The 22,813-nt window shown below is 60.2% G+C and overlaps 2 protein-coding genes across 4 annotated transcripts in view; one reads left to right on the top strand and one right to left on the bottom strand.

Annotated features, from left to right (window-relative positions):
- LOC309654043 (uncharacterized protein) overlaps window positions 1–22,813 on the top strand; it is a 64,773-nt gene that overhangs the window by 20,863 nt on the left and 21,097 nt on the right. The gene's annotated exons all lie outside the window — the stretch shown is intronic.
- On the bottom strand, window positions 14,749–22,057 carry GPER1 (G protein-coupled estrogen receptor 1). Of its 3 annotated transcripts, XM_082478700.1 has the most exons (3): window positions 18,571–19,578; window positions 17,596–18,226; window positions 14,749–16,674 (listed from the first exon to the last, which is right to left on the bottom strand). In XM_082478700.1, exon 3 carries the CDS (start codon window positions 16,403–16,405, stop codon window positions 15,341–15,343), a length of 1,065 nt encoding a protein of 354 aa, XP_082334826.1. In that variant the 5' UTR covers window positions 16,406–16,674; window positions 17,596–18,226; window positions 18,571–19,578; the 3' UTR covers window positions 14,749–15,340. The 3 variants fall into 3 exon arrangements, with proteins under 3 accessions (XP_082334826.1, XP_082334827.1, XP_082334825.1); XM_082478701.1 differs by lacking the exons at window positions 17,596–18,226; window positions 18,571–19,578 and adding an exon at window positions 19,597–22,057; XM_082478699.1 differs by lacking the exon at window positions 17,596–18,226.

Raw genomic sequence — 22,813 nt, 5'->3', positions numbered from 1 at the left:
CACGGGCACCGCCCCACACGGGACTGATGACAGGAGAAGCGCGGCATCGGGGAGCGCTCAGGTGAGACCGCCCGGTGGGCAGGGGCTGCTGCGGTCCTTCCAGGTCTTGCTCCACCGCGCGTGCCCTGGAGCGTGGCGCTCCATCGCGGCGTCGGGCGGTGTTGGTGCGGACTCTTCTCGCTGTGACAGGAACCGCGTTCTGAACGCCGGGCTGGGCCCCAGGCCTGCCTGGAGGGTCCTGGACGGGTGGCCGAGGGGCTCAGTGTTCGTGTTGAGGGCCTGGGGCTCTCGCTTTTGTTAAAGAGAATTTATTTTTGAAATAACTGTAGGTTACGTAGGAAGTTGCAGAAACTATAGGGAGGCCCGTGTGCCCTGTGCCCGGTTTGCCCCAGTGGTAACGGACTGTGGTGTTGCAGCCAGGAGGGACATCGATGCCGCCCGCAGAGCTCTCGCATGCCATTAGTTTTGCCGGCGCGCATGCGTTTCTGCCGTTTTACCGTAGGTGTCATGACCCAGAGCTGCTGTCACCACTGGCTTCTGGGCCACTGCTCTGCAGCCCTTCGCGATTCAGTGAAGGACACTCGGGTGGTCTCCAGTCTTGGCTTTACCGCCAAAGTGCTGTGAACGTCCGTGAACATGTGCTCCTCTCCGGGAACCGCCCGGGAGCATAACGGCTGGGCGTGTGGTCCGTGCTCGTGTCGGTGCTCGGCAGCTACCCACCTGGGGGCGGCCGCCCCCTTGCATGCCCCCGTCGCGCGAGGGATCCGGCCTCTCTGCATCTCCACTCGTGTTCGGCGTCTCGCTGCTTTAATATTTCAGTCTTTCTGATCGCGGCGCTCGCGTTGATGAGGACGGCTGGAGTTGTCCTGGGAACTGGCAGGGGCAGAATTAAACTCTCGTTTTTCCAGAGTTTGGTGATATGTGTGCTGTCGGCCTTATCAATTCTGGCTGCTGCTGGGTGGGCCGTACGGTAGAGCCTTCCCAGCCTGCTGGCGGCACCGTGCTGCTGTGTTCGTGTTCGATGTGGCCCTTGTCATCCCTGCTGTGTGACGTCCTTGTCCCCTTTTCCAGGAGCTCCTCGGGGCTGCGGCCCCAGGGCCCGTGGTCTGTTAGTAGGCTGGCCGCGAGCTTGTGTACCTCTGTCTCTAAAATGGGTTTTCTCGGCTCGTTTGTTGACTCTGAACCGTTAGGGAAGAGTTGGAAACTGCTCAGCGTCCCGCTGCCGTGGAGACCCGTCGCCCTTGTCCCCTCCCCGCCCCCAAGTCCAGCTGTCCACACGTCGGTTTCTAATGCTTTAATTGCCGCCTGGTCAGCCAGGGCCATGTTTGTGAGCTTTGCTTCCTCGTGGTCAGCAGAAAATAGCTCAGCAAAACGTACTTTTAAAAAAGGAATGTTTATTATTTTTCCTGAGTTATATATACATGGCCAAATGGAAAAAAAAAAAAAAAAGAAATAGAAGCATACAGAAGAAACCAGACAGATGAATCCTGCCACCCCGAGAGAACGCTGCAGTTTATACTTTGGGGTGTGTCCTCGGAGTCCTACAGTGGACACAGTGTCTTTTCCGTGTGTGAGGGCGCCCGCACCAGACCTGGGTGTCATAACGTCTTCCATGTTTCCTGGTGTGACAGAGAGGAAAAGGTCACTCATGGTTGTTGTGATTTCAGTTTCTTTGATTGCTACCGTGAACCGTCACTTGTTTTTCTCTTGTGAGCTGCCTGTGTGTTTTTACCAGTTCTGTTACAAAGTTCACCTTTGCTGTATAGATTTGAGAAAACCCTTGTGCTGAGGGCTCTGTCCTAATGGTTCAGATATTTTTCCAGCCAAGTTATTTTTATGGCTTTTGCCCTAGACAGACAGCCCCTTGGCCGCTCCCAGGCTGCAGGGCCCTGCTGCCGGCCGCCAGGTTGGTGCCTGTGCCAGCCCTTTGGTTCCCCGGTCAGTGTAGGAAGGTGGGGGGCTCCCAGGAGCGCCAGCTGCTGCGTTTTCTGTGAGACCTGGAGGACCCCCCCTCCCAGCCCCCCCTCAGAACGTAGCCTGTTCGTCGTCCCCGCCCGCGACCTCCCTCTGCCGCCGGGGTGCACTGTGGTCTGGCTCCTCTCCACTGGTCTCTCACTTGGTCCAGCTGCCCGAAGACCAGCGTGGGGGGCTGCCTGGAGGTGCTCACGGGGCGCGTGTCTGAGCGAGCAGCTCGGTCTCGGGGTCCCTGACCCCGGTAGCGTCTTCTCTGGCCGCTTTTGCACTGTCTTCTCTACGGTAAAGGACGTCCTGGATCTGACCGCTTACCCCAAGCCCTTGCCCTCGGACCGCGCTCCTCCCGACGCTTCTCCCTGCACGCACCCTGGCCCGTGCTCCCTCCGACGTGAGCAGAGCCCAGCCTGAGAGCCTGCGTGGAGGCCTCCAGCCTCCGCCGGCCCTTCTGCCTTCCCCTCCGGCCACGGGCAGCCAGGACAGGTGGCCTCTGCTGTCCCCTCCCCCAGCGCAGACCTGGGACGCGGAGGCAGGTCCTCGTTCTGGCTGGTCCGGATCTCCCGCTGGTGCCCACACGCGCCCTGGAGTCCGGGAGGTCCCGCAACGTCCCCGCGGGCCTCTACCCGACGTCTAAGATCGTGGGAATGAAAGCTCCTCATCCCAGTGAGGCCTTCATGCTGCGTGCCCTGCGCCGCTGTGCCTACTTCCTGAATAAACAGCGTCGAAATCATGAAGGAAAGTTGAAAAAGGGAAGCTCCCCCCTCCTGCCCCCCAGTTCCGCCCTGAAAGCCCCACTCTTTCCCGCTCTGGTCCCTCTGTGAAGGCGTATCTGGCACAGGGGCCTCTTCGTGCAGGCTCGGTTTATAGTGTCATTTCCAACATCATCCTTAATTTAATTTTAAAAAACAAAGTCGTCCCCCACCTTATACAAGCAGAACACACCCACTGTGGAAAACACAGAGAACGTGGAGGAGCGCAGAGCGGTGTCGGCACGTTGACTGAGCCTGGGCCCTCCTCCCTGCCTGGCTTTCAGGTCTCCTCACCTCTCTTTAGCCCAGACGGTCTGTGACGTGAGTAACGATTAAACTCTCACTGGTTTGTAGTCCTTTGGCCATTTTGGGGTCGGAACCACACTCTGACCTGGGGTCAGGCAGCCCCATCCTTCTGCTGCATCCCTGGAAGCCCAGGGTTGCCCCCCCCCTCGTCCCCGAGGGAGGCCGGGGCCGGGACCACCCCCTTCTGTGCGAGGAGGGCCCTCACGCGGTGATGGCAGGGCTGCCCGGAGCCTGGTCTCTCGGGGGGTCTGCTGGGGGGTCTGCTGTGTCCTGGCGTTGGGAGGGGGCCGCAGTCACTCCCTGAACTTTCACGTCACTGTGACCCCCTGGCCTGGGGTCCTGTCTCTGCTGAGATCACCTCCACTTCCCGCTGTTCACAGGAAACCACTTGGTTTATCGTTCTCGGTTAAGTGAGTTGACACCACATTTAGTTCAGGAAGCTTATTTCGTTAGAAGGTTCACTCATGATTATAAGGAATGTTAGTCACTGGTTCATCAGACCACGTACTCGAGAAGGTTCTCCAGTTTTGGGTCTAAAATACCAGAATGGACAGATGAAGCCGAGTATTTGTTCAGTCTTTTCAAAAGTATTTTTGCAGTGGAATGAAAAGCTTTCCCAGGATGGAGTGTCCACAGCTGGGAAAACAGTTGCTGCTTTGAAGATGGTTTTCCCAGGCACAGCGCTCATGTCTCCCGCTGTGAGGGGCAGAAGTGGCGTCTGGTGTAAACGTACGGCCCCTGGGGGGCTTCTGCTGGCCGAGGACGGCTGGTCTAAGCTGGGCTGACCCCGGGAACATACACTGACGGACGTTTGCCCAGATGCGCACCTGAGCGCGGCTGTGGAGGTGTGGGCGTCAGGACACACCTGCATGTACCGGGGGCCCCGGCCTCTAGGTGTGGATCAGCTCTGAGTGTGTGCTCGGAGGGGATGTCTTAAAAGGCAAAGGAAAGTGGCGGTTGAGGTCCTTGCTCACCACCGACGCCAGGTGTGGTCCGACGATGCTGTCTTTACGTCCTGAGCCTCTGCTGGCCTGACAGAGCCCTGCCCGTTCTTGAGGGCTTAGCACGGTGGCCACCAAAGCCAGGCGCCTCCACGCAGCAGCCTGCCTGGCCTGGAGGTGCGGGACGGCTGGAACCAGGCCCCACGTGGCACGGGGCAGGGGCTGAAGTGTGTGACTGAGGGACCTGGGTCTGGGGTGTGTATATATAGTGTGGTACCATGACCAGGAATGGGGCGGGTGCCAGCACAGGGCTCAGCATGCAGGAAGGGCCAAACACTGGACACAGACGGAGGCTTACGGACAGACACGTGTCAGGGCCCAGGCCAACTGCCGTGACACGGAGACCCCAAAGTCCAGTGCCTTACATAGGATGGAAATTTCACAGTGCGGAGGCAAGCGGCCCGGGCTGGGGCGGCTGATTCCTGGGGTCGTCCAGGGACCCGGCTCCTCTGGCCTCGCCGTCCTGCCGCCCCTGGGCTGCTGCCCCGGTGTACGGTCGGTGGGAGCCCACCCCACGTGTGCCGTTAGTGCCGGGCGGGGGCAGACAGCGAGGGTCAGTGGCCTCATCTTCAGGAGCCGACCAGGAAGCTGCGGGCAGCCTGGGCCCGTGACCTGCAGCTGGGCAGCCAGGAGCCCAGTCAGAACAGGCACCCGTTACTGGAAAGGTGGGGGGTGCCGGGGAAAGTGCCCACCTTGGTCGCCGGCCAGGGCTCGCCACCCCACTTCCAAGTTCAGAGCAGGGCTGTGGGGTAGGACTTGGTACCGCTTGGCTCAGGTGGACAGAGGCTTACGCAGGGCGCCGGGTGGTCGTGACCTTGGGCACCACGCTTCTCTCTGACACCGTCAAGTGGAGACAGTACGACCTGGTCACACGGGGTCGCCTAGGCTGCCACAAGGTAACGTGCTAAATAGCTGACACGGTGCCTCGAGGACACGCTTGTATGTGGCAGCTGTGTGTGCTCTGTGGTGATGAGAACAGGAGACGTGTGTTAACGTATGTCCTTTCTGGAGGGTGGAATTAGTGTTTGTGTAGGGGGCATAGAAACTGATTCGAGCAAATTTCTACATTTGTTGGGATTTAGCAGTTTTATGAATTAGTCCTCTGTTTACACTGAGTTCTGGCTGCGGGGTCAGACCCCCCAGGAGCCCCTGGCCCCCTCCCCCGCTCTGTGCTGCAGAGGAGTCACAGCCTGTGTCGGTGCCAGGAGTTCACGCAAGGGAGGGCAGGGGAGGGCAGTTTATTTTTTAACGTAAGTAATGAATGAAAGTGTGCGTCCTGGACTTCATACCAGGAAGTCAGACTTGGTCAAGAGTCTCATCAGTAAATGCCTGACGATACAGCTGAACTCTGGAAACCAACGGACAAATGAAGGGTGACTTGTGTGACAGTGACCTTTGGGGCACGGAGCCTCCAGGTGACCACGCCTTGTCTGCTGCCGTGTCACCCTGGTGCCTGTTGACGACCCTGGAGGCTGGGGTCTCCTCCTGCTTAGGTAAGCACGGTGAGTCCTGTTGGTCCGTGTGGGGCAGGCGGTGCTTTTCCACACGAGCTGCTCTTGCTTTTCTTTCACCTGAAAGAAAGCTGCACCCTGAGCCCTCCGGCCAGGCCGGCCGCTGGCCTCGCCCTGAGCGTCTGCTGTGCGGTCGGCTCGGGACCCTCCGCAATGGGCTCTGTTCGGGAGAGGTTAATGGAGCACCACGCCCGGGGGACCAGAGCGGGGTTTCGAAATGTGCCTCCTGGTGGCGCGGAGGGTCCCCCAGGGCAGGCTCAGGGACCCCGTCAGCCAAGATGCGGACAGCGCGCGGGGAGTGTGTGCGCGTGTGCACGTCTGCGTGAGTGTGTGCTTGCGGGTCTTTGTCACGAGGAGATGTGTGTGTGTCCGTGTCTGTGTGTGCACATGTGTGTGCAGGCACACTGGCGAGTGTGGGCTGGGCTCCGGCCCTGGCAGGGTCTGTGTTCCCCGGGCATGGGCGTGCGTTCCGCCCCATCTGGCTGAGCAGGGCTCCTGGCCCTGGAGCCTGGGCTGCGTAGCCGGTACCAGGGCCCTGCCAACCATCGGGGTCCCCGGGGTGGAGGCGGGTTTTCTGAGCAGCCGGGCTGCTGGCACTCTCGTCCTCTTCTCTCTGGTCGCCCAGGTGCCCCGCGTGTCTGAAGAGGGAGTGGGAATTTGTAACTGGCGGGGAGGTTCCAAGATTCCCGTGCGTGTAAACTGCGTTTCCCTGTAGTTTGTAAGAAAGACACTCATCCACGTGCCACTTTCTGTGTGTCTTGCTGCCCCGCGTTCTCCCCTGGCTGGAGCCCTGGGGGGCCCCCGGGACTTGGGTGGGGCTTGGGTTAAGTCAGCGTGGCGGGCTCTGCCCCACCCCCACCCCCCCGCCGCCGCCGCACCCCAGTGCATCTTCCCGCCCTGTCGCTCCTCTGTTCACGTGCAGCTCTTTCTTCTCAGGCTTACCCATTGAGGGGAAATTCTTTCCTTCAGGCTGTATTTTGAGGCAAAAAAGAATCGCTGTCCTTTTCTCATTGAAGTTTCTAATTCTGGGCCTGGTGTTACCAGCGTCGTATCTAATTTCCAGCCTTTACTTGACCTGACTTTCAGAAACAGGTGCAGGGAGTGTGGGTTAGTGAAGGTGACCACTTTACCTGGGAAATGGTAGTGACTTTCGGTATTAAATTCTGATTTGAGCCTGGAGTTTTAAACTGAGCAGCTGTGATTTAAGTGGAAGAATTTCATTTATGGCCGCAGACAGGCATACTTTGTATGGTGGATTTCTTTCCTTCCTTTCTTATTGTAAAGTAAGCAAATAGGAGGTACATACAGCTTAAAGGAAACCACAGCTGGGTCGAGAAACAAAACTCAGCGCCTCTTTCATCCCTCTGCTTTTCTTTAGACTTGTATCAATATTTCCTGTGATGCATCCCTAAATAATAGTTTGGTTTTGCTTGTAGTTGAACTTTACATGGTTGGAATTGCATTCTACTTTTGTATTTTGCTGCTTTTTAAAAGAATTTTATTTTATTATCATTTGTTTATACCACAGGTTCTTATTAGTTGTCTGTTTTATACATATTAGTGTATACGTGTCCATCCCAACCTCCCAGTTCATCCCACCACCACCACCATCCCCGCTTTCCTGTATTTTGCTTTTTTTTTTTCAATAAATTTTTTCATTTATTTAGGCTGCGTTGGGTCTTCGTTGAAGTGCGCAGGCTTCTCACTGCGGTGGCTTCTCTTGTTGCAGAACACGGGCTCTAGGTGCACGGACTCAGTAGTTGTGGCTCGCGGGCTCTAGAGCGCAGGCTCAGTAGTTGTGGCGCATGGGCTTAGTTGCTCCGCGGCATGTGGGATCTTCCCGGACCAGGGATTGAACCCATGTCCTCTGCGTTGGCAGGAGGATTCCTAACCACTGCACCCCCAGGGAAGCCCCTGTATTTTGCTTTTCTGACTAACGTTTATTGTAAGCGTCCTCCATGCTGTTGTTATAGCTCTGGATTGTTACTTTTTATTGGCGCAGGAACATAGTTCATCCATTAGGTCCTCTGAGTTGTTGGCAGTTACGGGTGACGCCCTCATACGTGGACACGGCTTCTCTGGGGTGTAGGCCTGGGGTGGAATTGCAAGGTCTTGGGATTTGCAGGTCTTCGTTTCTGCTGGACAAGCCCTATATGTTAGTCACCTCTTGCTGTGTAACAAATTACTGCAAAATTCTGGGGCTTCAAAGAGCCGGGCGTGGGGGTCTGGGTGGGGCCTCGCCGCGCCGTCTGGTTCAGCCCTTGGGCTGCAGCCTCACCTGAGGGCTCGACGGGGACCATCTGCTTCCACACCCCACCCTCGCTCCCCATCAGCTCCTCGCCGGCCGTGGACCAAGGGCCTCGCCCACTGTCGGCCACAGGCTGCCCTCCACCCCTCCCCGAGGGGTGCGCGCTCCATGGCGCCTGCTCCATCCACGTGAGGAGCCCTCTTCTCCCCCCGCGCCGCCCCGCGCTCGCATTGGCATCTTGGCTCTCGGTGCCACTGCCACACGCCCGACGTCTGTGGCTCCCGCAGACTTTCCGCATGCGCCACACCTGTAGCCTCGCCCCTCGGCAGACGCCTGGGTGCCTCACCGTGACCTCAGACTTAGCTGCCCGAAATCCAGGTCTCCATCTCCGCGAGCGTTCCATCCACCACCTTCCGCAGAGAAACAACGGCAACATCATTGCTCAGGCAAAATTCCTTCTCTTTATTCTTGTTAATTTTATTCTGGTAACATATGCATAACGTAATAAAATCAACCACTTTAGCCGTTTTTCAGTGTCCAGTTCAGGGGCATTAAGTACGCTCTCACTGTTGTGCCGCCATCCCCACCGTCCGTCTCCAGAACTTTCTCGTCTTCCCGAACTGAGGCTCTGCCCCCATGAAACACGGCCACCCCTCCCCTCCCCCATCCCTGGCCCGCACCCCTACTTTCTGTCTCTGCGACCCTGACTCCCCCAGGACCTTGTGAGTAGCACCACACAGTGTCTGTCCTTCTGGCTCTCACGTCCCACGTCTCTTCCATCCGGGAGTCTTGTTGCATCCTGTTGACTTCAGGATGTACCCAGAGTCCCACCGCTCTCACCACGCCAAGTGCTCCCCTCCTGGTCCAAGCCCCCCGCCCCACTCGCTGCGGCGGCCTCTCCCTGCTCTCTGCATCGCCTCCTTGGACGCGTTGGACGCATTCATCCAATGCCCCCTCCCCCGCCCCCAACCGCAGCCGCTGCTTTCGAAAAACTGTTAATGGGCGTTTCCCAGCTAGGCCTGTGGTGGCTTCAACTCCGTCACTCACATCCCCTATTTAAAGCTCTCTTCCAGAAATTGGTCTGGGAGACCCCGGCCTTTCCGATTTTCCATGTCTTTAAGGGGCTGACTTTTACACATGTTGCCCAGTGCAGAGGTTACCACTGTTGTCAGGGTGGGGTGATGGGACTTCTGGGGGACCTCACTGGACTTTCTCAGCGGGACGTGCCCTGCAAGCCACTCTTCACGCCCAGGGAAGGTACGGCAGCCGCCCTGGGCAGAGTTCTGCGCTGTGGCTTCAGGGACAAGAACCGCTGCTGTTGACTCTGCGAAGGGTGAAACTAGCGACCTGGAACCGTGGCTGCTCTGATTTTCTTCATTTCTGGGCGGTTTACATTGTTGAGTCGGCAAAGAAAACTGTCCTGTCTGCTGAAGACTGAATGTTCTGAGCAGGGGGTGGGGCCCACCTCCTGTCTGGTTGGCTGTGGGAGTTTGTTGTGGCCTCCCTGGAAGAGCCCGAGTCTTCTGGGGGCGGGGGACCCACATGTGTCTGGGAGGGTGCGGCCCGGCATGGGTCCGAGGCTCCCTCCACGTAGGGGCGCAGCCCGTGCAGGCGGCCCGCGTCGTGTGGGGCCCTGTCCAGACCAGGGTATGGCCCACCGTCTCCCGGAGCTCGGGCGGCAGGAGGTGGGTGAGTGCAGCAGTGGGGTCCAGGCAGAGGGAGGAGTGGCGGAGCAGGGGCTCTGCGTGAAGGGTCCGCTCCCGCTTCAGAGACCTCGTGTCCGATGTCCACTGTCCTCGGGACCAGCCCCCTGGACAGACGGGGACGGCGCCCTTTCTAATGACCGGACTCTCCAGGACTCCCTACGGCTGATTTCTTGTGAGAAGTTTTAGATCGATTCCACCCAGTTATAAAGGCTTAGAATTACAGTCTGGAGGTTTTCGTCCACTTCTGTTCTCTGTTCCTTTGGCCTTTAAAACCCTTGTTCCCGGATGAGATGCCCACCCACTGGACAATGGCACAAATCAGATGAACTCAGAGCAGCTCACCTTTTCTGACGACACTGAACTGGGCGTTGAAGGCAAAGGCTCCAGCAGGTGCCCGTGGGGCGCGTGGATTGTCCTGGGACGCAGGAGCCTTTTCTGGGCTCTCCAGGCCTCGTGGTGCCGTGTCGGCCTCAGCGCCTGGTGTTGAGGAGCCTAGGCGGGTCCTCCTCTGATGGCCGGTGCCCCCACTTCCTCGGGACCCCTGTCTTGCGGGCCCACAGCCGTTCCCTGAGGGCCTGCTGGTTGATGCAGGCTGCAGCGGGCCTTCTGGGGCCTGCAGGATGTGCCAGCGGGCAAGGTGGGCTCAGAGGCTCAGACACCTTTGACCAGAAGGCTGGTGGGCACTCAGTGGGGAGCGGGGTTGGCGCAGGTGACTCTTCCTTCCTCCTCCCCCCTTCCACTGTCCCTGGAGTCCCCCCAGCTGCGAGGCTAAGTGCCAACATCCTCTTCAGACAGGCCTCGGTGACGCCCCAGAAGGGCGCTCGGCACGCAGGTCTCCGTGATAACCATTGATGCAGGAGACGTTCAGACAGACGCCTCACCTGGCCGGAGACGAGGCACTTCTGTGCGGCCGCCGTGCCCCGGCTCAGGAGGCGCTCTATCATAGACAGGAAGTCACTGGTGGGGAAGTGGCACAGGAGTAGCTGGGACGTGCCTATTTCCCGGGGCTCTGAGCAGCCTGCCCCGGTGCCAGCGCCCCGGTGAGATGGCAGTCGGTCCGCGCCCCTCTGCCCTCGCGCCCTTCCTTCGTGCCGCAGAGAGCTGGGGGTGCCTGGGGAGGCGGTGGGTGAGGGATGCCCCCTGGCCCCGCCCGGGTGCTGGCTGTACTGCCAACCCGCAGGTCCCTGGGCGCCCCATAGAGAGTCGTCACAGGGACAAAACCAGCCTCCGTGGCTTTATGAAGTGCCGGAGCATGACCTAGTAAATTCAGCTATAGTTTTTACTGAAGTCTTTTTCCCTTTATTTTTGATTTAAAAACATATCAAAAGACATCCCCGATGATTAGTTTCCCACTGTGGAAAAGAAAAGAAAACCTGAATTACTAGGCAGTAAGGAAGAAGAGAGAACTTTATTGAGAACACTTGCAGTACACGTTAGCGGAAGCTTCTCGGATTCCGGACGGCTTAAACCTTAACATTTTCAGGCAGTGCAGGCTGTCTCCCCTTTGTGGGCAGAAACGGACGGTGGCATCGAGTCGTGTTGCAGGGCTGCACGTCCACAGGGCAGGCAGCTGTGGGAGAGGACCCAGTGCTGCGCCCGGCTCTTTCCAGGGCCGCTTCACTGAGATGCAGCTTACCTACTGTCCCTGCACCCTTTCCTCTTGGGAGCCACAGTGGCTCTCAGCGGCTCACAGGGCGGCATGGCCGTCATGGGTCGCTATCGAGAGACGCGTGCCTCACCCTGTCCCCGTTTGCAGCCCCTCCCCACCCGTCCCCCGGCGCCGGGCACCCACTGCCTGCTTCCTGTCTGCGGACTTGCCAGCTCTGGCGTTGCACGCCAGCGGACTCACCCAGCACGGTCCTTTCCTGCCTGGTTCTCACGGAGCACCGTGTGTTCGGGCTCCCCCGTGTTGCAGCAGGTGTCAATGCTTCATGCCCTCCCGGGGCCACGGAGCCGTGTGGACGGACCGAGTTGTAGTCACCTGTCGGTGAACACCTGGGTTGTTTCCACCGCCAGCTACTGTGACGGGAGCTGCCGTGGACACTCGCGCACAAGTACTTGTTGGAGCATCTGTTCCGACCCCTTTGAGTGTGTACCCGGGCATGGAATTGGCACTGCACACACTTGTCCCAATTGCTTTGCCGCCTAAAGAGCTCGTGCTCCCTCTGTGTGTGTCCCCTTAGCGTGAGGGCATCACCTCACGTCCCCGCAGTGGCAGCGCGGCCCTCGGTCTCGGGGAGTCGAGCGTCCATGTGATACCTTAGTCTCCTGGGGGGTCCACTTCCACCAGCGGACCCCCCGCTTGTAGCGTTTTTTCTTCCTGGGGCCGTCCTCCCCAGGACCACATTCTGGTTTAGCTGCTCGTGTCCCGACCGTCCCTTAACTGGGAGCAGCCCTCCGCCTCCTTTGTCTCTCGTGACGTGGCGTTGTGGGTGGAGGCTGCCTCCTGTCCCTGTTTTGGACCTGGTGGTGCTTCCCCCCCATTAGGTTCTGGCTGTGATCCCAGATTCGGACGTGGGGATGCCCTGCCTGCCCTGGGGTCCGTGTCTGGACTCCCGTCAGGTGGGCTCCTCGGAAGCCCCGAGTCGAGGGCCGTCCAGTCTCTGTGCTGTTGGTCACTGTTCCCCGCGGTAAAGCGGTCGGGCGTCCGGCTCCTGGTCCACCGAGTGCCCCTGCTTTAGCCGCGTCAGGGGTCTCGCCTGTCCCAGGCTGCGCGACGAGCCCCCAGCACCCCCTCCGCCGGACCAGTCAGCCGGCCTCTGCTCTGAGCAGGGTCCTTCCCGTATAGTCACTCACTCCTCCCTTCAGTCCTTCCTTCATTCCTGTGGGTTCTTGTATTTGCTTCATTGCTCAGTTTATTTAGGTGATATTTATATGTTTGTTATCGGATGGACTCGTGGATTCTCGTTTTTCAGTAGTTGATGGTTACTTACCCGTCCAATGATCTCGATGCTCAAACTGCCCAGGTCGTCCAGTGGGAACCCTTGAGCTGGGTCCCTGTGTCCTGGTGATGTGACCCTGTCATCGTCCTGATGCTTCTCGCCTCCTGGCGGGACACCCCGTGCAGGACCCCGAGGCGCCTGCCTCCTGTGAGGGTAGGGGTGCTGGAGGCCCAGGCCTGGGCAGGGTGGGCTGGGGAAGGTACAGGCGCCCGTGGCAGCGTGTCCACACACAGCCCGTCTGCGTCCGAGGTGCTCACGCCCAGCAGGCACACGCACACCACACGCCCCGTGCACGTCCCCGCCACAGACCCTGGGGCTGAAGCCGAACTCCAGTTCCCGCCCACTCCCACGGGTGCCCGCCGCCTGCCCTTCCCCCTCCCGTCTCCGCGTCCGTCAGGGCAGCGCCCTCGCTGATGTGCTCGGTCATGGTGGCTTAGGGTCATCTCAGGTGCCCCACACCCCGGCCGAGAGGGAGGTTAGGGCCCAGCCTTCCCTCCGACGGGGTGGGCGCACAGCCCTCCCGCCAGGGCCCTCCAGGCTCGGGGCCTCCCAGGCTCGGGGGAGTGAGTTATTAAGCACAGAGGACGTTAGGAAGTCGCGTTCGGTGCTGACACCGTGCCTTCCGTGCTGGCTGCTCTCCACTTCTGTGCTCTTGGCGGGGTTCGGAGAGCGTTACTGCCCAGGAGAGCGGGGTTACCAGGAAACAGCAAAGCCATCGAACGCCTTGACTTTATCTTGTGCTGCTCCAGCGAAAATCATGAAACCAGCCTCCGCTCTCAGATAAACGCTCCGAGAAGGACGTGTGTGAGCCGGCGGGCGGCTGTGCGTGCTCGGAGCCCGCTGGGGGCGCTGATCGTGGCTCTGCCCCCGGAGCCAGGGCTCCGGGGTCTCGGGTGAGAAGGGGCTCCGGTTCAGTAAGAACTGGTTCAGTAAGAACCCCTTTTGGTTAAGTCGGGGCCTCTGCCTTGTACCTGCCTTGCAGCGATCCCGCAGCCTGTCTCCCCCCCAACGGGCCCTCGGAGCCGTTGTGCCGCTGGTTTTGCAGATCCGGAAATGGGCTTCCAGAGCTGAGCGGCAGGTGCTGTGCGGGGGCCTGTTTGACTTGTGTCTCTGACCACAGAGCTCTCGAGGCCTCAGTGCTTGCGGGGGTGTGTGTCAGGTGTGAGGAGGACAGGTTTGCTCTGTGGTCTCAGGCGAACCAGGGACCGCGGGATGGAAGCTCGCTCTGATTAGCCAGCGGCGGGGGGCGGTTCTGTGAGCGCCCAGCCCGCCCGCCCGCCCGCCAGCGGAGTGAGGGCTGCCCCGCCCTGTGAGCGCCCAGCCCGCCCGCCCTCGGGGTGAGGGCTGCCCCGCCCCGATCGACACTCCAGGGCCTCCGTGGGACGCAGTTCCCACCCAGATGTGCTGATGTCAGGCACCTCGGGGGGAGGACGGGGCTGTGACCCCGGGTGGCTTTGCGTGGCTTCGCGTGGCTTCCGCGTGGTTTGCTCCTACCTGTTGGATACCAGGGTAAGCCGAGCACACAGGGAGGGGCCTGGTTCCCGGCTGTGTCGTTACTGCTTAAGGTTTCCAGCGGTCAAGTCAGACTCTTGGGGCCACGCGTGCACCTCCTGGGTTTGCTGGAGGGTCAGGGACAGGCCCCGTTCACTAACACACTGTCTTTCCATGTCCCGGCCATCACCACCCTCCCGGCGGGGACGAGAGCAAGCGTGCACGTGATGGAGGCCTCAGTGCTGGGGCTCCTGCGATGGGGACTTGCGGGCTCAGGGAACTTAATAACAGCTCTCACCTCGTAAGATGCAAGTCTGTGTGGAAGGCGAGGCTTCGGTGGGGCTGGAGCCACTGGGGACGGCGCTTGTTGAACGCAGGTACTTCCTTGGGACAGATACTCTCTGTCGGAGGTTTGCACTCATCGAGAACTGTTAAAACTAAAAATGGCTCACTTCCTGTCACTTAAACATTGTTCACCGACCTCCCGGCGAGGCCAGCCGCGTCCCGTCTTGGTTGTGCTTCTGGGGAGGAGGGGGCCCTGGGCGGGGCGGGTGGGCCCAGCCCTGCAGAGCCCCAGAAGAGCGAGGCCGTGTGGTGTGTTTGCAGTAGAGATTATCCTGGTGCACAGAGAGCGTGTGGCACCCGTGTCAGGCACCGTCCCGGGGCTTGGGCCGGAGTCCCCGGAGTCCTCCGGGCGGCGGGGGCGCCTCCAGACGCTGGGGAGCTGTTTCTCGGTGAGGAAGGGGTGGTTCTGCTGCTGAGGCTCTCAGTGCCCCACCCCGCGGCCCCTCAGGGAACTGCTCAGGTGGAGAACTCGGAGGAATCGGCATGGCTGCGCTTTACTGACAAAGACTGGACATCCCCAGACTCGTGAGGTTTCCTGTGTTACGTTGTGACGAGAGGGGTCTGCGTTGCCACCGTTGTTACCGCTGCGTTCACCCCGCCCTTCAGGAGGCGCCCGAGGCGTCCCTCCCCAGGCTGGCGGGAGGTGCAGGGCGCCCGGCGTCCTCCTGCTTAGCCGTGGCGCCCGGTACACACACGCACACACGCGCGCGCACGCACACATACACGCACACGCGCGCGCGCACGCACACACACACACGCAGGCGCGGAAGGTGTTCCGCCACCTTCAGTTCACGGCAGCTGCGTGAGTTCTGTTCCTCTAAAATGGCAAATTTCTGGCACGTCTGCTTTGAAACGAGGGTACTTCATCCCAGCGTCCCCCTCCTCCTCGCTCTCGTTGGCGGGTGTCAGAAGCGTCTGCCGCTGGTCCAGCGTGTGCGGGGTCCATGCCCCGTGCTCACGACCCAGGTGGATGGACAGCTCTGTGTGTGAGTGACCAGCGGGAGGGCGCCCTAGGGCGGCGCGGGGCACGGCGTCTGGCCCTTCCCGCCCCCCCCCCCCCGCCCCGCCCCCTACACGGCGCTGCTGAACTTCACCTCGGCCTGCTCGGCGCTGTCCGGGACCACCGCCTTCAGGGCCGTGTGGCAGAAGCGGTTCAGGGCAGACAGGCCGGTCTTCTGCTCCAGGTAGAGCCGCAGCTTGTCTCGGAAGGTCTCCCCGAGGAAGCTGTAGACCAGGGGGTTGAGGCAGCTGTTGGAGAAGGCGGCCAGGTTGACCACGTGGCCGGCCAGCGGGTGCGCATGGCGGGGGGACCGCTGGCAGGGCCCGGCCCCGGGCGGCGCACGCTGCAGCAGGTGCACGCTGATGAAGACATTCTCGGGCAGCCAGCACACGAAGAAGACCAGGACCACGGCCAGGATCATGCGCAGCGCCTTCTGCCTCCGCGGGCGAAGGCCACGGTGCCGGTGCGCTGTCACAAGGACCCTGACGATGAGCGAGTAGCAGAGGCCGATGATGGCGAAGGGGACCACGAAGCCCAGCGTGACCTCCAGCCACTGCACCTCCCTGACGTCGGCGAAGCAGAAGCAGACGTCCTCGCTGTGCCGCAGGTGCACGGCAGTGAAGGGCACCAGGGTGGCGGACACGGAGGCCATCCAGATGAGGCCGCAGCTCAGCCGCGCGCGGGGCTTGGTGCGGAACGGGCCGCAGCGCATGGCCTTGGCCAGGGCCAGGTAGCGGTCGAAGCTCATCCAGGTGAGGAAGAAGACGCTGCTGTACATGTTGACCTGCAGGAAGAGCGACATGAAGGTGCAGAGCGCGGTGATGTCGTAGTACTGCTCGTCCAGGTTGAACACCTCGATCAGCGAGTCCGCCACCAGGATGAGGTCCGCGGCCGCCAGGTTGATGAAGTACAGGTCGGGGACGGTCATCTTCTCCCGGAAGCGGATATTCACCAGCAGGATCAGGAGGTTGCCCACGAAGCCGATGGGGAAGAGGAAGATGGTGTAGAGGCAGGAGAGGAAGAGCCCGATGGCATACTGCTGCTGCTCCGAGAGCGCGGCCGAGCCGTTGGCCAGCGTGCGGGGCAGCTCGAGGCCGGTGGAGCAGCCGTTGCAGGCGCCCGGCGGCATCTCCATGCCGGGGCCGGGCGCCCGGAGGGACGGCCGGGCTCTCAGGCTTTGCCGCAGGGCTCCCAGAAACCGGTTTTTAACGGGAGATCCATCTTGAGAAGGAAAGGTGCTGCCCTTGGAAGTGAGCCAGGCATCTGTAAAAGCGGAGCAGGTCCCAGGGGCACTTGTGCAACCGGAGGTGGAGGTCAGCGCCTGCGCTCCGGCCTGCGCTTCTGCCTGGTCTCTGGGTCTGCGGCTGTGTCCCCGCCACACCCGAGCCCCTCACTCCCGGGCACCTGGGGAAGCAAGAGCAGAGGATTCAAGCTCGGCAGCTTCAGGGCTTGCGGATGACGCGGGACGGGTGCAGCACACGAGCGCGCGGGGCGGGCCTGGACGTGTCCCCTCCGCTTGGAGGGCCGGCCGGCCCTGTGCTGGAGCGGGAGAGTCAAGCGCAGAACACGCCCCGTGTTCTCTCCCGAGGGCTCCCAGGGCCACTGGGTCTGAGTGGAGCCGACGGTGACTCGTGCTCAGGCCCGCCGGACGCAGCTCAGGAGGGAGCACGGCTGGATGTTCGCGTGGAAGCCTTAGGAGGGTTGTGGTCAGGAGACGAAATAGTTTTATTTCGGCGGCTGCTGAAAGAGAACTAAGACGGGAAGGGGAAAAGCGGCCTTTTCTGGAAGGGAGTGGGCCCAGCACGCTTGGTGAGAGGTGGAGCAGAGTCTTTTCTCTTACAATAATACAGATCAAAGAAGTCTAGCATTTTTGGCTAACCCTAAGTTTGGGTGCCGAACACGGAACTGTTTTCAGAGCATGGAATGAGAGAACATGAGAAATAAAGGTGGTCATTGTTTTAGGAAATAAGATTTGAATTTTTTTCACTGTTTTGCCAAATGATTGTAAAACCGAATGAATTTCTCTACTGCTGTTTGCAACCTAGAAACGCTGTGACTTGGAGGCTGGGGAGAGCAACCCTCCCAGACCTCTGCTTCTGACCGTCTCGCCCCGGTGGCCGCTCACGCGCTCGGCCTGACACGGGCTCTGCTCAGCGCGCTCCCCAGAGGCTCTGCGGCGTTGACCTGGGCACCCTGGGCAGGATCTGCGGTCTCGGGCATCGCGGCTGGGGAGGGGCAAGGTGGCCCCGGCTTTGTGGGGCAGCCCCGTCAGCAGGGCTGGGGCGGAGGAGCCTTAGTGACCGCCTTGGAGAGTTTCTGCCTCACCTGGGAGGTGGCCAGGGATCGTTTTCAAAGTTGCCAGAGCAGCAGGTGCTTACTGACCTATTGCTTGAAAACAGAGTTTCTAAAAAAAAAGGAGGAAAGAGATGAATCGGGACCTTGGAGTCAGTTATTTTAAAAAGGGTTCAATAACCTCTGCTTCACTGGGGTTGATAAACTGGATTTTACTAGTTGTGTTGTGTTCTTCATCTTTGATAGGTAATCCCAATTTGAACCACATAAGTGCCATTGTTCTCAGATTCCATCTGTGATGTTTAAAGCCTCTGTTTTTAAATTTCTCTGTAAAACTGCTCAGAGTACTGGTTTTGCTCTTTAAACGTGGGGATTTTGGAAAGTTTTGGACCGCTTCTCAGGAAACTCCAAGGCGAGCAGAGCCCTTGAGACACACCTGCCCTCCCCTGTGCTCGTTAGGTGTTGGCCGTCACTTCTTTCCCGGGTAAATGGGTCTTTGGTCCTTGAGCAATGCTGCTGTTTTCATGGTGGTCTGATGAAAAGATAAGCATGAACCTTACTGCTGACACACTTTCCTCATGAAAGTTGGCCACGAATTTACAAATAGGGGAGTATAAAACAGTCAGGTATCATTTTGTTTCAGATTGCCACTGCTGGTCCAGATCTAGAAAAATGAACCACGTTTTTGTCAGATCTACGAGGTATGTTTTACATATTAAATTAATCTCGGGTTGGCGGGCGTCCTCATTGAGGGAGTGAGTGACGCGCCGCCGTCAGAGCCCTGGCGATCTTCTTGGAGTGAGAAAGATGCTTGTTGAACAAACCAGGACGGAGCGCAGCTAGCGTTGTTTTCAGCCAGCGTCAGGGAAGACCCTTCCTGCTGAGCCGCCCTCACTGAAGGTGCCCAGTCTGTGCTGCACCCAGCCGGGACGTCCAGCCCCGTCTGCCCGGCCCGTCTCCGTCCCGGCGCTGACCCGAACACAGACCCAGAGCCTGGGTCGCGCTTACCTGCGTGGCTGCCGCTGGCCACCCGCGTGTGTCCTCTGAGCAGACCCGTCCCCCGTCCCTGGGAGGGCAGCTCCGCCAGCCTCCGGGATGCGCTCACGGCTGGGGGCGGCAGCGACTCTGGACTTGGGGGTGGAATCGGGACCTTCGCGGGACGCTGGAGAGGAGCGTGGAGGCTCCGGAGTCCAGCCCGTTGTCCTCGGCAGGCAGCCCGGTCGGTTGTCGGTTCGTTGGCCTCTGGCAGCCGCAGGCAGGCTTTATAGGCCCGCGGCTGGCGGGCGGGCACCTCCCACAGGTCCGGATGTAACCCCTTTTTTGCTGGGCCTTTTTCTCCCCCTCTGGCACTGAGCTCAGTCCCACCAAAGCGTCTTCAGAGAAGTTTCCAGTTGAACAGCTTTTTTTCACCCACTGATACAAACCTCTTTCTAAGTTTGAAGGGATTGTAAATGGGTCTTATCTTTTAGATAAAAATCTATCATCCTTTGTTGAAGCGTACATATTCTTGCTTGTTTTAGCAATGGACTGCCTTTAAAACTAAAACTAGATTTCTTAAGTTCGGAGAGTAGTATGTGAATTATACATAGACAATTTCACCTAGGAGTTTCACAAGACACTTGTAGGAAGAAATGTAAACCCAACAAGTAGCAGGTATTTTCGGCAGGTGAGCTCAGAGTCGGGTAGATGTGTAGCCTCCGCTCCCCCTTCCTTTGCTCCCGAAGCCCCTGGAGGTGCCTGTCCTGCGGGTGTTGCCTAAGACCCCTCTTCCCGCCACGGCCCCCGCCCTCCCGCTGTGTGCCCGCCCTGGTGCCGGCAGGGCCGGCCTGACCCGACTTCCAGGGCCGACTGACCGTGCGCCCCGCCTGCCGGCGGATGGATGTCACCATCGGCCTGGAGAGGCTGGCACAGCCGCCGCAGGCGTCTCCGGACACGCTCAGCTCGGGGCCGAGAGCTCTGCAGGCCCTCCGTGCCCTGGTCGCCAGCGAGAGTTGCGTGGTTTTCATCAGCACTGCATTTTAATCCATCTCCTACCTTCCTCAGGGGGTCCCTTTTTTCACCTCTTTGGTGTTTGAAGCTGTGAGACTGAACTCCGCTGCGGTGGGAGCCCCCGCCTGGTGGGACGGGGGTGTGGGGCGAGGGCGGGCTCCCTGAGCCCCGGGGGAGCCTTCTCTCCTCTGTTCCCAGCTGAGTGCACGTGAGCTTGAAGGTGTTTTTTGAGCGATGCTGACTTAACATCTTTTCAGACACGTTTCCACAGAAGACAGTGGTGAATTTTTTATGGAAAAATACTAACGTTCAGGGTTCTTTCCAGCTGTGCTTCTAATAGGTTCGCTTTTTAAAGAATGGCGTGATCACATAAATGGGGCTGATTTGATTTTAGACCTGTCTCTGGCCAGCTGCACATGCAAGATGGCTTCAGCACTAGAAATGCTGGAGACGCCATCTTGAGAGCAGTGAGTCATGAGAAAGTACAGTTTCTCCTTGAGTTAAATAAACGACTAAAACACAACTTCAGACCCTGAAATAGCCGAGTCACGTCACTGGAGCACAGCCGCTCCCTCCTGGCGGGAGCCACGGCCTGCAGCCCCGCCTCTCGTCCGTGTGTCCCCGAACTCACCTGGGGCCGATGGTCCTGGGCCGAGTTGGGGCTGCTAGGCCACGGGCCCACTTTTCTCGTGGCCCCGGGTGGGTAAGTAATTGTCAACCCTCCTGCAGCTGGTCAGCGTGAGGGCCAGGCCACGGCGTTGGGGGGCGTCAGGCCACTGAACCCCAGTTGATGTTCACACGGGCAGGGCCCAAGAGGCCTCGTAGACGTTTTCGTGAGGCGTGAAGCCCGTCTGTACACTTTGACATCCAGCCTTGAAAGAGCGCTTATTCCACACCGGGCAGCGTGGCGCCCACCGTCTCGGAATCCTCCGTGAGCTCCCCGTGAGGTGAGGTGGTATCCCCGTTGTATTGATGGGAAAACAGAGCTCAGAAGGAATGTCACCAGGGCCTCGGAGCTGGGACTCGGCCCGCCTGAGGGCCTCTGGGCCCCCTCTCCTCGCCGGGAGCCTCCCACGTTGACCGTCGGCCTGACACGCGCTCTTCTTGGTGCGGAAGTGCAGTTCTCGGGATCGTCCTGTCCATCCCCGAACCGGGTCAGTGGAGGGAACCTGGTCCGATCAGCAGCTGGGTGGTGCCCCTCGCCCGCCCCTACCCCGCCTCACCCAGCGCTCTGCTCTGTGCGGGGCGGGGGGGCGGGGCGGGCCGGAAGCCGCGTCTGGCGCTCCCCTCGCTGGGCTCCTCGCGTCTCGACACAGCCGTCGTGCCCCTGTTGGTGTCGCGAGTCCCGGTCCTGCGCGTGCGCAAGTGCGTGTGCCCGACAGCTGCCGACGTATCCGTGGCCCGGCCGTTTCCCGGAGGGCAGCCCCGTCGTGGGAAGGGTTTGCTGCTCCCCAGCCCCAGCGCAGGCGCCCATTGCACGCACGGCCCCGCGGTATTTACGGTATTTACGACTCGAGGCAGCGGCCCAGGGCTCGGCTGGTGTTGACTCTCAGGCAGCTGGCTCCTCTGTGCCGTTGCCAGGAGCCTCCTGGACGTTTCCTTTTGGCCTTTGAGAAGGACATGCCGGCAGCGACGGGAACAGGGGTCTGCCCTGGGAGGGGCTGTCCCGTCCCTGGGGGTTCTGGGTGGAATGCTCTAGAAGGCCAGGCTGCAGGCCCAGGTCCTTGTCCCAGCCGCACGTTAGTGGCCCCAGCAGTGTCCTGGGAGGGGCGAGGAGCCCCAGGAGGTGGCTTCCCACCCCGTCAGTCCCGCTTTATCCCACACACCCTCTCCTGGAGTCAGGTGCCCCCACCCCCCCCCCCCCACCGCCAGAGAGCCTGTGTGTTTGCTTAGCTCTTGGTTGGCTCTGGAGCTCTTTCTCTGGCTCTGTGTGTCCTGACGGGGTGCAGGATGCGGGCTGAGTGGACCAGAGCCGCGGGGACGGGGACAGGGGGCTGGGGGCCTTGACCTTCCAGCGGTCGGCCCCGCCCCCCCCTCCAGCCAGAGCAGCCCTTTGACCGTCTCGGGCTTTGTTTAAAGAAAGGCTTCTGCTGCTGAAAAGGAAGTTTGAGAGCCACGAGTTTACATTCTTGTGGCGGGTCCTAAGATGGTTCCTTTAGCCGACATACTTAGAAACGCAGTGTGAGCAAGTCCTCCAGGCTCGGCCGCCGTTTCTTCAGGGAGCCCTGCGCACTCGGGGACTTGCTGTCGCCTCGTCTGGTTCTAAGACTGGCAAGCCGTTGGCGTCTGTTACTGTGAATTGATCGATTGAGGTCCTTTCCCCTCTGGCCTGCACGCCTGCCACAAACCATAGAAAACGGGACGGCCTCCAGGAAAGGGCTCTTCTCAGGTGTTGGCACCACAGGCCGAGCAGCGGGTGGGCCTGGAGGGAGGGGGGCTGCGGAGGCCGTGTGCCGGCCCCTGGGCCAGGAGGGGCCCTTCCCGGGCGCTGGGGGCACAAGGGCTGGGCACGGTCCTGGAGGGGAGGGGCCGGGTCTGGGTAGCAGCCCCTGGACTCTGGCTGAATCTGCCTGCGGGGCACGAGCGTCCCTGGAGCCACAGGCTGAACCCACCCCCGCCCCCCCAGCCCCCAGAGGCGGCCTGCTCTAGCCCCGCACCGTCTGTGAGCAGTCATGACAGTGCGCGGAGACCCCAGGATGGACCCGCGTATTGAGGCTGCTCTGGACGTCGACTAACAGAGCCTGAGCACAGCTCTGCAGAGAACCCTGCCCGTCCTCAGGTCATAGCCCGCCCGCCCGGGTAGACAGAGTCAGTACTCCGTAAGGACGACGGTGACACTGAAACACTCAACAAGGAAAATTTCACGTCCAGCATCTGGTGGTCAGTGTGTCACACGAAGAAGCCGCCTTTCCACGTCGGCCCTGACGCTGCGTGTCCTGCTGATGGTCTGGGTGGGGGGCGGCTCACCCCTGACCCCAGCTCTGTCCCCTGTGGGCGTGCTGCACGGGGTCCGTGGTAGAGGTTTCATGAATATGTAAGTGACAGAGAAGTCGTAGATGTCATTATACACCTGTCTCAGCTGCGCGGCGGGCAGCACCCAGTGCGCCCCAGTGTAGAGGCTGTACTGGGGCCGTGGAGGTGTGTCAGTGCAGGTTCATCAGTCGTGACACCCGGAGACGGACGGCTGTGCCTGTTTGGGGGCAGGAGATAAATGCGAAATTTAAAAGTTCTTTGTATTTTTGTTGTGAATCTAAAAACTAAA

The sequence above is a fragment of the Balaenoptera physalus genome, assembly GCF_965194825.1.
Source record: "Balaenoptera physalus genome assembly, contig: HAP1_SCAFFOLD_1780, whole genome shotgun sequence".
In the NCBI taxonomy this organism is placed as follows: domain Eukaryota; kingdom Metazoa; phylum Chordata; class Mammalia; order Artiodactyla; family Balaenopteridae; genus Balaenoptera; species Balaenoptera physalus.
The sequence above is the reverse complement of the archived record's forward strand: the minus strand, read 5'-3'. Positions and strand labels throughout refer to the sequence as shown.

Coding starts and splice junctions, on each gene's coding strand:
- GPER1 (XM_082478701.1), bottom strand. CDS start 16,405: ATGGAGATGCCGCCGGGCGCCTGCAACGGCTGCTCCACCGGCCTCGAG.